General features: G+C 40.9%; 1 protein-coding gene across 4 annotated transcripts in view; it reads right to left on the bottom strand.

The window, feature by feature from the left end:
• Positions 1-4,263: 4,263 nt before the first annotated feature.
• Positions 4,264-17,548, bottom strand: part of LOC127451275 (ran GTPase-activating protein 1-like) — a 67,174-nt gene continuing 53,889 nt past the window's right edge. The window contains exons 1-16 of one of the 4 annotated variants that reach the window (XM_051715837.1): positions 14,832-14,975; positions 13,894-14,016; positions 12,900-13,027; positions 11,692-11,751; positions 11,372-11,551; positions 11,157-11,291; positions 10,885-11,043; positions 10,637-10,750; positions 10,452-10,551; positions 8,776-8,860; positions 8,579-8,696; positions 8,315-8,431; positions 5,763-5,868; positions 5,590-5,678; positions 4,576-4,697; positions 4,264-4,460 (exon numbers count right to left, since the gene is read on the bottom strand). In XM_051715837.1, coding sequence (XP_051571797.1) covers positions 4,379-4,460; positions 4,576-4,697; positions 5,590-5,678; positions 5,763-5,868; positions 8,315-8,431; positions 8,579-8,696; positions 8,776-8,860; positions 10,452-10,551; positions 10,637-10,750; positions 10,885-11,043; positions 11,157-11,291; positions 11,372-11,551; positions 11,692-11,751; positions 12,900-13,027; positions 13,894-14,005 — 1,707 coding nt within the window. In that variant the 5' untranslated portion in view covers positions 14,006-14,016; positions 14,832-14,975 and the 3' untranslated portion in view covers positions 4,264-4,378. Of the gene's footprint in view, positions 4,461-4,575; positions 4,698-4,849; positions 5,679-5,762; positions 5,869-8,314; positions 8,432-8,578; positions 8,697-8,775; positions 8,861-10,451; positions 10,552-10,636; positions 10,751-10,884; positions 11,044-11,156; positions 11,292-11,371; positions 11,552-11,691; positions 11,752-12,899; positions 13,028-13,893; positions 14,017-14,831; positions 14,976-17,548 lie in introns of those variants that run through there. The other 3 variants (XR_007899079.1, XM_051715839.1, XM_051715840.1) reach the window with 3 other exon arrangements.

The following is a 17,548-nucleotide window of genomic DNA, read 5'->3' as shown; positions in this document are numbered from 1 at the left end:
CACATGATGGGCATTGAAGTGAGCGCATGATGGGCACTGTAGTGAGTGCATGATGGGCGTTGTAGTGCGCGCATGATGGGCGTTGTAGTGCGCGCATGATGGGCGTTGTAGTGCGCGCATGATGGGTATTGTAGTGTGCGCATGATGGGTATTGTAGTTCTAGAGAGTATGAGCCATGCTTATCAGCGATGGGCAGAGCATGAGTATTCTTTTAGCCCACACTGAGATTTATGTTTTAAAAAGGGCAAAATATTGCTGGTAAAGGAATGTAAATCTGAATGCTTCAGTGGAATCCAGTTGTATTCATCATTTGCAGCGGTGGATTTTTTTGTGCACTGGAGTTTAAATGAGCAGCCGTCAAACACTTTGCCATTGTCATGACAATCACAGCAAGAGTTAAGAAATGTGTTCTCATAAGGCAACATTTTGTCAAAAATGTAACATTTGGGTAAGTGATACTTTGATTCTCGCAACTGAGTAATGTAGGCTGCATTTAAAAGTGTGTAAACACAGATTTTCATGGTATAATATAGCACAGGCATAAGCCGGAGAAGTCTTCCCATGGCCACGGCATGATTATACAGATACATACTACACGGAATGATCGCAGACTGTTTGTGCATATGAATTGCTTTGTTTTAAAGCTGACCGTGACTACCACATTTACTCAACCTCTATATCCTGGGATTGGACTATATGACTACACAACTGTGAAACTGTGTTCTCTAGCTGTATAAATAATACAGAGATTCTACAAATAATACTGACATACACTGCCTGGCCAAAAAAAAAAAAGTTGCATATTTCGTTGGACCGCCTTGGCTTTTTGTCGTGGCATTGTTTCGACAACCTTATGCAACATCACAACATTTATTTCCGTGTTGCATTAATTTTTGGCCGAGATCTTGTATTGATGAAGGGAGAGTCGAACCCCTCTGTAAAGTCTTCTCCAGCACATCCCAAAGACTTTCAATGGGATTAAAGACTCTGTGGTGACCAGTTCATGTGTGAAAATGATTCCTCATGCTCCCTGAACCACTCTTTCACAATTTGAGCCCGATGAATCTTGGCATTGTCGTCCTGGAATATGCCAATGCCGTCAGGGAAGAAAAAATCCATTGATGGGATAACCTGGTCATTCAGTACATTCAGGTAGTCAGCTGAATTCATTTTATTGCCGCATAACGTTGCTGAGCCTCAGTCTGACCGAATGAAGCAACCCCAGATCACAACACTGCATCCAGAGGCTTGTACAGTGGGCACTATGCATGACGGGTGCATCATGTGCTTCCCTTCTTACCTTGACGCGCCCATCACATTTGGATATAGGGTAAATCTGGACTCATCAGACCACATGACCTTTTTCCATCGCTCCACAGTCCAATCTTTATGCTCCCTAGAAAATTGAAGTCATTTTTCCTGATTAGCCTCAATAACAAGTGGCTTTCTTGTGTCCACACAGCTGTTTAGTCCCAATCCTGTAAGTTCTCGTCACATTGTGCATGTGGAAATGCTCTTACTTTCACTATTAAACACAGCCGTGAGTTCTACCATCGATGTTTTAAGATGTGATTTCACCAAGTGTTTTAATGATCTCCGATCACAATCATTCAAGATTTTTTTCCGACCACATTTCTTCCATGAAGCTGACGGTTCACTGCTATCCTTCCAGGTTTTAATAATGCATTGGACAGTTCTTAACCCAATTCCAGTGATTTCAGCAATCTCCTTAGTTGTTTGCTTTGCTTGATGCAGGACAATAATTTGCCCCTTCTGAAACACAGTAACATCTTTTCCACGACCACGGGATACATCTTCAGACATGATTGTGTGCTTACACACTTTTAAATGCAGCCTACATGAATCAATCATGAGAATCGAAGTATCACTTATGAGAAGTAGCACCATATTTGATTTTGAAATGGAAAGACAAGGAGGCTGTGAGGGATAGACAGTTTCTTCAGTGGGTTGTACTGTTGTTTAAACTGTTTTTGGATCGTTCCGCAGACAAAATGTTGAGAAAAGATAAATGTCTTTAAAAGAGTTTTTGTAATCAAAAAAATGTATACAGTGCATGCTATAAAAGACTGTAAACTTAAACCTCACAGCCTCGTTTTCATTCACATAAAAAATCCAATATGGCGCTACTGTGAATAAGGTCTTATGGGGGATGGGATGTTTGGGGCGGCTTCCGATTTGGCAACCACCTAGTTGACACAATGTTGTGAGTTACCTCTAATGCACGACTGGGAGTTGCTATTATATATTATTTTAAGCTTAATAACATTTTGTAGTTCTATATCTTCATATGTAATTTATATCTTTGTCTTTTTTCGTCTTAATGTTTCTATTGAGTTGTGTATATCATAAAAGAACAGGGAGTGGATATATAAAAATAAAAAAAATCTAACAAAGGCTGCATTTCTCAAAGCATAAGTTGAATGTCAGTAGCACATTAGTATGACTTCATTTCCCAAAAGCAATGTTATCTGTAGTAAGCAAAAACGAGCTTTAAACTGCTCGTAAATCCATTAGATGCAACTTTAACGCATCTTTCAAAGTTTATCAGAGACCAAAAGGTAATTTAATAAATTGAATTAGTATATTTTGGTCATTTAAATCCATTGAACACTATATTAGAGGATAACCCACATATATTCTAGCCTATACATAAATTGTGCTACAATAAACAATAGTATAACGAAAAACTATGTAGTCTAATCACATTTACATGTAACCAAAATATAGGCCAATTGACTCACATGCTGAGGTTGCGCTAGTGGACCCCACATTATGACCACTAACAGGTAAAGTGTATAACATTGATCATCTCCTAACAAGGCCACATGTCAAGGTCTGGGTAGATTAAATGGTAAGTGAACAATCAGTTCTCGTAGTCAACGTGTTGAATGCAGGAGAAATGGGCAGGAGTAAAGACCTGAGCAACTGTTATGGCCAGATGACTGGGTCAGAGCATCTCTAAAACAGCAAGGGTTGTGGGGTGCTCACGGTCAGCAGTGGTGAGTACCTGCTGACAGTGGTCCGAGGAGGGACAAACTGGCGACAGGGTGTTGGACACCCAAGGCTCATCGATGTGCAAGGGCAATGAAGGCTATCTCATCTGGTCTGAACCGACAGAAGGTCTACTGTGGCACAAGTCACATAAACTTTTATTGATGGTTACGGGAGGAATGTGTCACAACACACAGTGCATCTCACCCTGCTGCATATGGGGCTGCGTAGCCGCAGACCGGTCAGAGTGCCCATGATGATTCTGTCCACCATCAAAAGCGCCTACAATGGGCACGTGAGCATTGGAACTGGACCTTGGAGCAGTGGAAGAAGGTCGATGAGTCCCGTTTTCTTTTACATCACGTGGATGGCCGTGTACGTGTGCAGTGTTTACCTGGAGAAGTGAAGGCACCAGGATGCACTGTGTGAACACAACAGGCCGATGGAGGGAGTGTGATGCTCTGGGCAATGTCCTGCTGGGAAACCCTGGGTCCGGCCATTATGTGGACATCACTTTGACACGTGTCACCTACCTAAACATCATTGCAGACCAGGTACACCCCTTCATGGCATTGGTATTCCCTGATGGCAGTGGCCTCTTTCAGCAGAATAATGCGCCCTGCCACACTGCACACATTGCTCGGGAATGGACCTTATTCAATGTTTTGTCCACGGAATTATCCAAAAACACTTTAAACTGCAGTACAGCCCACTGAAGAGACTGTAAGTATATCCCTCACAGCCTCGTTGTCATTCCCATTAAAAATCAAAGATGGTGCTAGCGTGAATAAGGTCATGATGAAGAGTTCATGGTGTTGCCCTGGCCTCCAAATTCCCCAGATCTCAATCCGACTGCGCATCTGTGGGATGTGCTGGACCAACAAGTCTGATCCACGGCGGCTCCACCTCACAACTTTAAGGATCAGCTGCTAGTGTCTTGGTGCCAAATTCCACAGGTGATTATGTTCTGGCTCATCAGAGTATAGCTGACAAATTTTTATAGATGGAAATAAAATGAGATATGCATTTTGTTTGGCTTGAATCAAGAAATCAGAGGAAAAGAGGGAACATTTTGATTCCGGCCCTTATGGATCTGGAGTTTTATGAAAAATGTAAAAGGACTTATTATAGTGCCAACTAGAGTCAGATGTGGGCATATGCCCGAGTAGTATAACCTTATTAGGCTTGGACACCTAATAATAATAATAAAAAAAATAACCTGTTTACTGAAAAGAATAGGCAGGAGACAGGTAAGGTTTCAAGACATGTTATGAAAGTATGATATGAACAATCAGAAGGAAATTATTCAAGTAGGCTAAGAGTGGACTATGGTAAAATGTTGCATTTATGGAGTGTTTGTGTGTGTTCAGCTCTCTGATGTGAGGTTTTGTATGGTGGATTTTAGGCGGTCTCGAGCACTACTGCAGCACTCCAGTGATTTATTCTGCCTACAAAAGAACCAAACACACAAACAGAGAAGATTCAATCATCACAGCCATGCTGACACTAAACTATTAATAACTAGAACAATTGTTTAACTTTACAAACATTCTGTTGAGTTACCTGGCCATGAAAGCATTCAGGACAGTGATGTTTTCTCGGGGGAAATAACTCTGTTTTACTGCATGTTCCAGACACTGTAGGTGACCTGGGACGACTTTCACCGGCTTCAGCTTATCTTCACTCTAGAGATGCACATCATTGATTCAGACAGGGGTGGGTGATACAGGCAGAAATATATCACTATTAAATTTGTATTAAAAATGTAGGTCTATATCTTGATATGTAGATAAAATAGTTTAGAAACTACTGAAAAAATTATTAACTTTTGACTTACCACTAATGTGAATTTAAAGGGATAGTTCACCCAAAAATGAACATTCTCTCATCATTTACTCATCCTCATGTCATCCCAGATGTGTATGACTTTCTTTCTTCTGCAGAACACAAATGAAGATCAAGCTCCAAAAAGCACATAAAGGCAGCATAAAAGTAATCAAGTGATTAAATCCATGTCTTCAGAAGTGATACGATAGGTGTGGGTGAGAAACAGATCAATATTTAAGTCCTTGTTTTTTATCCTATAAATCTCCTATTTCACATCTGATCTATCATATCGCTTCTGAAGACATGGATTAAACCACGGGAAACAAATGGATTACTTTTATACTGGTTTTATGTGATCTTTGGAGCTTCAAATTTCTGGTCACCATTCACTTGCATTGTATGGACCTACAGAGCTGAAATATTCTTCTAAAAATCTTCATTTGTGTTCTGCAGAAGAAAGAAAGTCATACACATCTGGGATGGCATGAGGGTGAGTAAATGATGAGAGAATGTTCATTTTTGGGTGAATGAGAGAATGTTCATTATCCCTTTAATAACCACGCTTGAGTCCAAACAAAATAACAAGACAAATAAGAGTTGACATTGGCATAAGCGTTTACTTGAATTCTTTAAGGAGCAACCTTCTCCTTAACTTCTCTCTGTGCTCCAATCATGTTTTTGAGGTGGCTTTCATGACATCTTTTTGCCAACTACGTCAGCTACCAGTCTAAACACGCTAAACGTTTTTACCTTCAACAATCCGAGCATCACCAGCAGCGATGAAATAAAACTCAAACCCTGGAATGATGGTGTGGAGAAAGCTTTACTCAACACTGCATCTGAAACACAAACACATGAGAACGAGTCAGACGTCACTCTCACATCTGTTAAAGGAAGTCTGATAAATGTTTGTGTGATCTCACCGATACTCTCCAACACGGCTGATTTCACCTCAGTGTCTTCCTCTTTATACACAGAGGAGATCTTCAGAAACACTTCTGCTGTTTTACCCACATCCAACACGTCCACCTGTAAACAAACACACACACACTCAGCAATTGACCTGTCACAATTATTACATAATGCCTGATTGCAATTACCTGATCTAATCTTATTGATCCATATTGTGCATTATGAATGCAAAGCACAAAGAGAATATTAAAAACACACTTTTGTCAAATACACACAGGAACTTAAAGGATTTTAAAAATGAACGCTACACCCTAACCCTAACCTGTATCCGAGAACATTTTTGTGTTTATACGACAAAGCAATCAAAAGTTATAACATTACAAATATAATTTATCATAGTGTCCAAAAGCCTCTCCAAACAAATAAAACATAATCATTGTACATAAGAACTAATTACACATGCAAACACAACGACTAAAGGTTTGCATAGCATGCAGACATGATTTTAGTAATGAGATTTCACAGAATGAGTTTCATTTTGTTCCATTTGAGTCATCATCGAGTCTGTGTCATGTATTTGGCGCCATCTCCTGGTGGTCATATGTAACATTGTGCTTCATGTGGATTATCTAATGATCTATGCATACATTTTCAGCCACACACAGTAACATAATCCAAGTCTTCTGAAGCAGTACAATTACTTTAAATAATTTAATGTTTAAATGTGAACCATTTCTCAAACAACGGCATGCATCCACAACACCAATAAATGCATTGAGTTGCAACGGCAAGATTTAGGTGAAAGAAGCAGTTTCATTGTTGCCCACAACAGGCAAAGGTACAAAGGAAAATCAAATTGCAATATTCTAGTAGTGTTGTTTTTAACAGTCTAATATTTTAAGCTGGGCGGGTACTGATTAATCAGTTACTCATGCACGTCCCCAGGTTAAACCCTACAGCCTTCATCAAATAGGAATAAATTAGGATGGAAATATATTACTTATTGCACAATAATAACCCAACATTCAATATATTAGTAATAAGAAGATGAAATATTATATTGTAATAATATAGTATTAAAATGGGCTTGGTTACAGAAAACAACAGTGTGAATGGAAAGCGTACAAGACAGGAAGGGAATTTATTTTCTGAAATAGTTTTGCATCCCCTCACAATAGCTTTATCGGTCTTGAAAATCTGAAAATTAACCATGGTTTTACCACAGTAAATATATTTTACCATGATATTTGTAATAAAACTGTAGAAATATTACAGGAAAATCAAAACTATGGCAATAAAAATCACAATAATTCTTCTAAAAAACATGGTTTTATTGTTTATTACAAATACCACAGCTGAACTATAGTTACTGTACTAAAAACATGGTTAATTTTCATTAAAAAGCTGTTGCAAGGTTGACGCTGACTATCACCCCTGGAGTCACGAGTTCGAATCCAGGGTGTGCTGAGTGACTCCAGCCAGGTCTCCTAAGCAACCAAATTGACCCGGTTGCTAGGGAGGGTAGAGTCACATGGGGTAACCTCCTCGTGGTCGTGATTAGTGGTTCTCGCTCTCAATGGGGCGTGTGGTAAGTTGTGTGTGGATCGTGGAGAGTAGCATGAGCCTCCACATGCTGTGAGTCTCCGCGGTGTCATGCACAACGAGTCACGTGATAAGATGCACGGATTGACGGTCTCAGAAGCGGAGGCAACTGAGACTTGTCCTCCACCACCCGGACTGAGGTGAGTAACCGCGCCACCACGAGGACCTACTAAGTAGTGGGAATTGGGCATTCCAAACTGGGAGAAAAGGGGATAAATAAAAAAATGTTTAAAAAAAAGCTGTCGCAAGGGATAATTGTGAGGGAATGGAAAAATATATTTTTTTAAATGAAGTCCCTCCTTGTTGTCTAAGGGGCTCCATAAAAGTGGACAGAAAAGAAATATTTAAAAATGTGTAACTTTAAATGTATAATTCATGTCATTCTACACTTTTTTTTTTCTCCCAATTTGGAACGCCCAATTCTCAATGCGCTCTAAGTCCTCGTGGTGGCGTAGTGACTCGCCTCAATCCGGGTGGCGGAGGACGAATCTCAGTTGCCTCCGTGTCTGAGACCGTCAATCCACGCATCTTATCACGTGGCTTGTTGAGCGCGTTACCACGGAGACATAGCATGTGTGGAGGCTTCACGCTATTCTCCACGCACCCCACCGAGAACAAACCACATTATAGCAACCACAAGGAGGTTACCCCATGTGACTCTACCCTCCCTAGCAACCGGGCCAATTTGGTTGCTTAGGAGACTTGGCTGGAGTCACTCAGCACGCCCTGGGATTCGAACTAGTGACTCCAGGTGTGGTTGCCAGCGTCTTTACCACTGAGCTCCCCAGGCCTCCTTTCTACACGGTTTAATGGTTGTTCATAAAGCCTCAAAACGAGATCATACATTTGACAGTATTTATGTTTCTAAGTTCAATGTGAAGAAATAATTTCACTCTCAGTGTTTAGAGAGTAAAATCTACAGGCTGTATAATAAAATAATGTGCGTATGAGTGTTTGAGACCTGCTGTTGGATGAGGAAGCTTCTCTTCGCACCAAGTCGCAGCAGTTTGTCTGGAGACGGAAAACTCAGGAAAGACGAGACGTCTGGAGGACGAGGAGCTGAGGGCGGCGTTGAAAACTACACACAAACACACTTTTATTTTTGTTCTCACTTTATTTTCTTCTGTACTTTAAATGTTTAAATTGGATGCAGTAAGCAGTTTATGTAAAACGAGTAAAACTATCCTGATTAATAAAAAAATCACATTAAAATCCTTAATCACACCTGATTTGATTCGCTCTCCTCTCCCTCCTCTTCTTCTTCCTCCTCCACATCTTCATCATCGTCATCCTCCTCATCGTCGTCTTCTTCATCATCTTCCTCTGGCTCTCCCTCGTCATCACTGTGCGCAGTGACAGGAATTATGGGTAAAGGGCGTGACTGACACAGACACTTCAATAAACACTGAATCGGTGTGTTACCTCAGAGATCCCAGTTTCTCGCCCATGTTCATGCTCTCCATGACCTCTCTCAGATTGTCACAACCTTCTTCACCCAGACTGTTACCTAAACACACACACACACACACACACACACACACACACAGATCAGTACAAACACAAGTGAATGTGTGCGGTGTGTGTGAATGAGTTAGTACTGATAAACGTATGTAATTACTGCAGAAGCAAACAGAATAGCACAAATACTGACTGTTTAAGTGTCTTTTAATAACAGTGTCTTATTAAAACCCCTTTAACTCTGATGCACTTTTGGACTGCCGTCCGCAATTTGTCACACTCAAATTTAAAAGCACACCATTCACACATACTGTGGACTAATTGCAAAAAAATTGGTCTCATTTTCAGAGAATCACCCAAATAAATAAAAAACACTCCAATTATTTATAAATAATATTGTGTGTTTTTATAATCTTATGATAAACAAAACAATTTTATAAAAAATATATATATATATATTGTCCTGTCTTTGTAAACATGTATTTCTGTTCACTCTCTCTCACTTTGAAAAGTTTTATTTTATTCCACTAGGTGGCAGTAAGCACTAGAAAAAAGAATTGTACCTCTCTCACATTCCATCACAATATACAGATCTGAAATGTAGGTGGCGCTCTAACACATTTTAGCCCTCGTCCATAGACATTCAGTCTAATTTTCAGTTCAAGCACCATCCTCATTATTTCATTGAATATCTCGGCCTCTGAGTGGACTAGAAGCTCAATCTAGGTGACATTAGAAAGCTGGGATCATCCCCTTTGTTATGATATAAACTATTTTATCATCAATAGTCGATAACTTCTATTTCTGATGATTTGTTTAGCATGCTTTTCCTGCTTGACGGCATATTTTGTTCTGGACATCTAAGATATGACATTGGATTATTCACACAAGCAAGCTCACAGACAAGTAAACAATGGCTCATTTTCTAGAAAACTAACGTAAAAGCAGATATAAAGTGTTTAGCTATTTGGGGCTTACAGTAGCAGTTATCAGAGCATAAAAGAGACGTTTGTATATGATGACTTAGAGAAATCATATTTCACTTTGGCGTTCTTTTGAAAATCTTTCGAACTGTAGTATTAGTGCAACAACATAAATGATACAGTCACATTCCTGAGAATGAGAGCTTTCATTTGATATATGACATGTCCATTTATGTGCTATATGAAGGACTTTTATTTTCATATAAACATTTCTACCCCATTACCTCTAGAGGGCGCTAATTTTCAACATGAATGTTTTGAGGCCTTATTTTGTTATTTTAAGTAACAAATGCAGAAGTGATGGTGATCTCTGACAAGTTCAGATTCTAAGCTTTCAAGTGATACCTCATATACCTGACTTATGTATACGGGGACTTTAACGTTTTAAACGTAATCAATTTTCGCGTTACAGCGCCCCCCCTTTGGACCCGCCGGCGGGTCCAATAGAGTTTAATAGTTAAATGTGTTTTAGAACAGTTAAAATGCATCTTAATGTATTCTTACTGGTTTTCAAAATCTGTTTCTACCCTGTTGACCCCTGAATTCATTCAGTCAAACCTGATTAAACAAATGATTGTTTAACTCTGTTGGAGTCTGTTCAGATATTGTAAATAAATCCCTGAAATCCTGACGGTGTCACGATGTTTGTGTTGGTACCGTTCAGGTCGAGTTTTTCAAACTGATCTTTGTTGTGCACAGATCGAGCGACTTCCAGAGCAGCATCTTCAGTGATCTCCCCAAACGACAGATTCAATTCCTGTAGACATAATATAATTAGCATAAGCACTCTTAACTTCATACCAAAACACTGAGGATCGTCAGTATTGATGATGTATCAGTACCTTCAGTATCGGCAGTCCTTCTCTCAGGGCATCTGCGATGGCAACAGCTCCTTCTGACCGAACGAGACAATCACCAAAGTTGATCACCTGAACGTTGCGTAGATGTTTCAGTGCCTGATAACACACACAATCACAACATTTTAAGAACGACATGAGGATGAGTAAATAAAAACAGAATTTTCTTTTTTGTCTGAACTATCCCTTTAATGATTCATCTAAAACATGAAGTTGATGTAAAGCTGATATACCTGTGCCATTGCGACAGCTCCTCTCTTGGTAAACGTGTTGTCATTGAGGTTGATCACTCGCAGCTGCGGGTTGTGCTGCATCGCTGTGGCTAAAGCAGAGACTCCTGGGTAATTGATGCCATTCTGGGGCATGTGCACTTCCTCCAGACTGCCAATCAGCTGAGAGAACACAACAGAAACGACCAATCAGCTGAGAGAGCACGAATGGTTGCGAGAGCAACGCTATGTGGCTGCTAAGGTGTATATACGCTAGCCTTTAGATCGTTCAGCACCTGAAAGGCTTGTGCCAGCGCTGTGGCACCGTCATTCTCCAGTCTGTTCCTGCCTGCAATGAACACCTTCAGCTGCAAGGGGGCGCTGAGCGCGCTCGATTCCTTATGACACTCCGTCAGAGCCGCGGCCAGGATCTACAGAATCATCAAACACAGCAGGTCGTATACAAGAAGTAGAATGTAACAATGGTGACATTATCACAAACTCCACCAACCTTTCCTCCACCGATGCCCATTCCACAGTTGTTCAGGCGCAGTTCCTGCAGCGTGTGGCAGGCGGCGCTCTTGAGCAGCTTCTCAATGCCTCTCACTCCATCAGGTCCAAAAGCGTTGTCACTCAGGTCCAGTATCTTCAGACGAGCTCCAGCTGTGATTAACGCATCACCCAGAGACACCTAGACGAGCACAATTCAATCAACACGCATTCTGTTTGAGTCACAACCAACTGGTCTATTAGTGTATTTCTGTCAAAGACACTCTCAAAGACAGTTGTGACATCATATAGCAGGTCTCAGGTCAGTGGTGCTCATCTTACCAGTGCGGGGGGAATCTCAGCACGCAGGCGGCCGGTGAACATATCACTCCAGTGACAACACTAACATGAAGGAAGAACAATAGGGAAGGCAAAGCTGTAACATTTGCCATCATTAAGAAGGTTCTTCTTAACGGTAGTCAGAGCATTGCTATGTAGTTGCTAAGGTTTTCTAGGAACTTCCTTCCAGTTGTTAGGTAGTTCTGGTTGTTTGATGGTTGCTTAAGGCCGATTTATACTTTTGCGTCAAACCTGCGCCGGTACATCTCCAAAAATGTAACTTTGTCTATAGCGGACCACAAAAGTTGTCATTGGTCCACTTTGTAACCAAAGACCGTCTTCCAGGATGATCAAAAAAGATATCTGAGGCAGCACTGCATTTTCTACAAGATTATTATAAGATTATGGATCGTGTCACATTGTATTTGGGCTCGTTTTAAATCAGGAGCATCTGCTGTTTTTATATTCTGTTTATGTTTAATGACCTTACAAGTGAAAACACAACAAAAGATAAATGTTTACAACTTACTCGATATACAGTATATTTGGTTTGTGGGCGAAACAATATTTTTTTTGTATTCTACACGAGTACTTTGCGATCTGTATGATGTTTTGACCGTATGTTGGATAGCACGGTGTACAGTAAATAATCATATTTCATATGAAAACAGAACACTTGTAATTTGGTTTTTATTGTATACTGTACATGCATTGTAAAGTCCAGCTTCTAAGCTTCTAAGGCACTTTCTCTCAAGCATTTTGCCTGTGTACTCACAAAACGTTGCAGAACTATAAATGCAAAAGCCTACGGCGTAGGTTCGACACAGAAATATAAATTGTTTTCCACCCTCATGTCTCTATAGCTAGGTTTCCATCCATGCATTTTTATGCAAATTTTGGATATCCCATCCAAAATGCTGGATGGAAACACCAAGATGCGATAAAATCTCCAAAATGCGTATACAAAACCTACCCGCTCGCTTGAGTTTGTCTGCACGCTTTAAACCACAAGTAATATATTAAATGTAATAAAAGAGCCACAGTGGCGCCGATTTCACAGAATTTTAGCTATGTTTTATTTGTGATATTGTGATTGTTCACATGAATAAAATTTGCAATTTGGATGGAAACATTGCTTATGATATTCTGGTCTCTAGATGTGGCTCACTTGCGGGCCAGTTTTAGTCCGGTCCTGACAGTGATTCTGGTACCTGCAGGTCACTCTTATTCTGCAGGGCTTTGGCGATGGTTTGTGCCGCCTCCACACCGATAGTGTTTCCCTCCAGTCTGAGCGCACGCAAACCATCAAACTCCTCGATCTCCTTCACCATCTGCTCCACTGAACACAAACAAACATCACATCTGTTACTCTTTCAGAAAGAAAGAAACACACGTACAAATATGGAACATGCAGAGATTTGAGTTGACAGTGTGTGAGTGTGTGTGTGTGTGTGTGAGTGAGTGTATGTGTGTGAGAGTGAGTGAGTGAGTGTATGTGTGTAAGTGAGTGAGTGAGTGAGTGTGTGTGAGAGTATGTGTGTGTATGAGTGAGTGTGTGTGAGAGTGAGTGAGTGAGAGTATGTGTGTGTATGAGTGAGTGTGTGTGAGAGTAAGTGAGTGAGTGAGTGTATGTGTGTGTGTGATTGAGTGTGTATGAGTGAGTGTGTGTGAGAGTGAGTGAGTGAGAGTATGTGTGTGTGTATGAGTGACTGTGTGTGAGAGTGAGTAAGTGAGTGAGTGAGAGTATGTGTGTGTGTGTGTGATTGAGTGTGTATGAGTGAGTGTGTGTGAGAGTGAGTGAGAGTATGTGTGTGTGTATGAGTGAGTGTGTGTGAGAGTGAGTGAGTGAGAGTATGTGTGTGTGAGAGTGAGTGAGTGAGTGAGTGTATGTGTGTGTGTGTGATTGAGTGAGTGTGTGTTTATGTGTGTGTGTGTGATTGAGTGTGTATGAGTGAGTGTGTGTGAGAGTGAGTGAGTGAGAGTATGTGTGTGTGAGAGTGAGTGAGTGAATGTGTGTGTGAGAGTGAGTGAGTGAGTGAGTGTATGTGTGTGTGTGTGATTGAGTGAGTGTGTGTTTATGTGTGTGTGTGTGATTGAGTGTGTATGAGTGAGTGTGTGTGAGAGTGAGTGAGTGAGTGAGTGAGTGTATGTGTGTGTGTGTGTGTGATTGAGTGAGTGTGTGTTTATGTGTGTGTGTGTGTTCACCAGACTGTGCATTGTCCAGTTTAAGTCCCTGTCCTTTATAACTCAGTTCTCCCTCATTGACTTGAGTTTTAGCCAGCGAGTCGGCGAGTCGAGCCACATCATCTGAAGCCATCCTGACACCAACTGAACAAGACACATAAACACATTAATTCTGTTGTAATGGAGACAACTTTAAAAACAAGGAAACACAGTTTATGTAACACTTGACAGCTGTCATGCACTTCCTCATGCAGACGGGTAGTTGCCATGAAATTTCATGCTATTTCTAAACATATTATAAACACTCTTAAAATTATACATTTAACTTGTGTTATTATTATTATACAAGTTTTATGAGCTCACGTGTAAACTGAGAGACTACATGAAATATCTGCACTTCTGTAAATTCACGTCACACCACAGAACAATTTAAATGAACTATTAAAGACAAAAATATGACTAGAAATGGTGAAAACCTAAAATACAATGATGAGCTGTTACAGTGCCCAAAATATACACATTACCATTTATATACATTTTAACCTAAAATCTTGATGTTGAATAAAAATAAAGCTCAAAGACACGTCAATTACCCAGACACATACACAAATTCAGTTAAACATTACAGACACAATTATTTTCAAATAAAATCTAACTCAAATCTCTTCATTTTCTTATAGTAGATTAAATTGCATTCCACTCGCCGTTTAGGGTGAATTTGCATGTTAAAAATGATTCATGAGGTTTATAGTTTATTTTAATAACAGTCATGCACTCATGTAGTAATGTGAGAATGTTTACATTTATGCATGAGTCTGCATATTAACATGTGTATTCAAATCCATGCACGTGAACAACATTCCAAATACATTTTTAATGACTTAACTCTATATACACTCATAGAAACCATAGTTACCCAGATATAAATAAAATTCAACATACATTCTGTCTGTTCTTACCAGTGATGTTTGATTTGATATCAGTGTTTAGATGTGTTTCTCACTGCCACTTTCGTGCTCCCGCTCACGCACTCTGATGACGCAATGGAGCGGCCGCGCAGTGGTTCATAGGATTTGTAGTTCTTTCTGAAAACTTCATTCAACGTGTACTTTTAGGTGCTGTAGGCACTACAGTGCATTAACATAGTGCATTTAATATTACTATCTGACAGATATCAGTTAAATATGTGTCGTGAGAAATCACATCTGTCTCGATGACTCTGTAAACAGCAGAATAGAGAGGAGCAGCCCGCGTTTTTTAGCCAATCAGAATCGCGCTCTGCCTGTCGCGCTAACATCGGATTGGCTGACATGTCTTTGGATGGGGCTTTTGGGAGTTTTGAAATCGCTATATAAAGTAAACGTAGTAACTTTGCAAACATAAAATTATCATATACAAACCACAGAGACATTCTATAACTCATCTGTTTAACTAATAATTTGCTTAATTTTGCAGAAATGAGAAAATTAGAGGTGAGGAACTTTTATTAGGCAGTAGTAGTAGAATAGTCATGAGGGGAAAATGTTTATACAGTGTCCAGATGGTTTTATTCCTGAGGGAGTTATTCAAGGTCACTCATGAAATACTTTCCCAAAACACAATGTAACAACACAAAAGTTTAAGAATATTTCTTAAATATTCTTACATATACATATTTGTCTGAAACAATCAACCATTTAACAGTTGGCTCTCTATTAAACATTATAGAAATATGAAATGGAGTTTTGGAGGACCATGAGGTCCAGAAATTAACAAGGGGCTCAGGGCGAAAAAATTCCAATGAAATTGACAAAAATGCCCCAGTCAGGGACGTCTCTCTGCCACCCCCCGCAGCTGGACACCGGATTTCTTCCAACGCCTCTCATCCTTGCCTTCCCATCCAGGCATCCATCCTTCACGAATTACTTGCAACCAGGGTTCTATATGCCATAATACCTTGACACGACCATACGTGCCAGCCCGTTGGCCAACTGGCACCGAGATGCATACTCGGTGCCCGACTGGCACTGGCACTTTATCTCTCGGTAACTCAGTGCCACCGGTTCCGTATGGTATACTACCTTGGCACAAGCCCTCACCACATATAACCCAGGCTCCCTATTCCTCAGTTTCCTACTTCTGAACCCCCCACTTTTTGGCGTTACTTCTTAACCAAAGCCAGAAACTCGCTTTCTCAGCTTCCTCTACAAATTCCTTCAAAAACTTTTTTGAAGCTGCTCCTATGATGCCAATGTCTCTAAAAAGGTTCTGCATTGATGTTCCCATAAATCCTTGGCACCCAACTTCCACAGGATAGGTGGCAGGCCTCCATCCATTTTCCCTGCACTTTGCGGCCAGATCAGCATATTTTATCTTCTTTCTCTCCTAGGCTTTCTCCAAACCCTCTTTCCATGGAACAGCAAGCTCAATCATTGCTATTTTCCTTGCTGAAGTCAACCACAACACTACATCTAGCCTCAAGGAGGTAATGGCAACCTCGGTAGGTAATTTTAGCAGCTGGCCAAGGTCGACAATCATTGACCAATCACTTCCAGGCACCAAGATTTATCTGGCTTCCCTGCATGTTGTGCCTTGTGCGGCACCTCCCTTTTTAACAAAATCAACACCCTGCCTGTGGGGAGCATGGTTGCCTTTGTTTGCCTTCACTCTATGCACCTATAGGATCTCTGCCAGCTCCCACAGGACCTGATCATGCCGCCATCTGTACCATTCTTGTGCCAGGGCTGTTTTGCACTCAACCAATATGTGCTGCACATTTGCTTTTGGGGCCTCACAGAGGGGGCAACTCTCCTCTTTGCCATACCACAGAGACAAATTCCCAGGGATTGGTAGGGTATTGTAGGTGGATCTTATTAGAAAACTTAGCCTGGCCTGGGGCACCTTCCACAGGTCAGCCCATCCTAACACTATCAAATGTCCCGTCCCATATGGTCCTGCACCCTTGTTGCTGCTGGCTGACTGCCCTAACCTTATACCCTTCCTCTTCCAACCTTGTTACTTCCGTAACTACCATTTATTTCCTCTGTTTTCGGGAGGCTGCTGACCACAGTTTGGGAGTTACCCCCATCCAAGGCCTGTTCTTCCTGACTGTGTTCTTCCAACAATCTCTTGATGCTTCAATCTTGAAACCACCTGGTTTACGACCTCCTCTGCCTTCCAACTTCTGCCTGTTCGGACTTAGACTTGACCTGCCCTCACTGCCTGGTCTGTTGATTCCTGTAGCTCCAAAAATAAGCCTGGTCTTTTCCTGCTTGTAGCCCAGAGTGAGTGATTTTAGAGGCAGTTGTAAAGCATTTCTTCCAAACAATGCAACATCTGAGAGATAATGTGGCATGCCTAGCCACTTCCTGATATAACTGTTGGCCTTGGTGTCCATCCTTGCCGCTGCCGCTGCAGAAATCACACACATTTTTAGTGGCCACATCAGGCAGTGTTAGAGTGTAAATTGGTAACACCAAACCTAGAATTTGCCTAAGAGCTCCATGCCCTCTTTCACTGCTTCAAGACCATCTCTGCCATGTGTGTCTGAAAGATCTGCTGTGTATTCTCTCCCTAAACTTCGAATAGGCTGCTCTTCACGACCCCCTTTCTAATAAAAAGACTATGTGATTTTGTTGGCTTAATCTTCATTCTGGCCCATGCCAATAGCTCTTCCAGCCTTTTCATGAGCCGGTTT

This window comes from Myxocyprinus asiaticus, chromosome 14, assembly GCF_019703515.2.
Source record: "Myxocyprinus asiaticus isolate MX2 ecotype Aquarium Trade chromosome 14, UBuf_Myxa_2, whole genome shotgun sequence".
Classification (NCBI taxonomy): domain Eukaryota; kingdom Metazoa; phylum Chordata; class Actinopteri; order Cypriniformes; family Catostomidae; genus Myxocyprinus; species Myxocyprinus asiaticus.
Note: the sequence above shows the minus strand (reverse complement) of the source record. Positions and strands in the feature narration are given on the sequence as shown.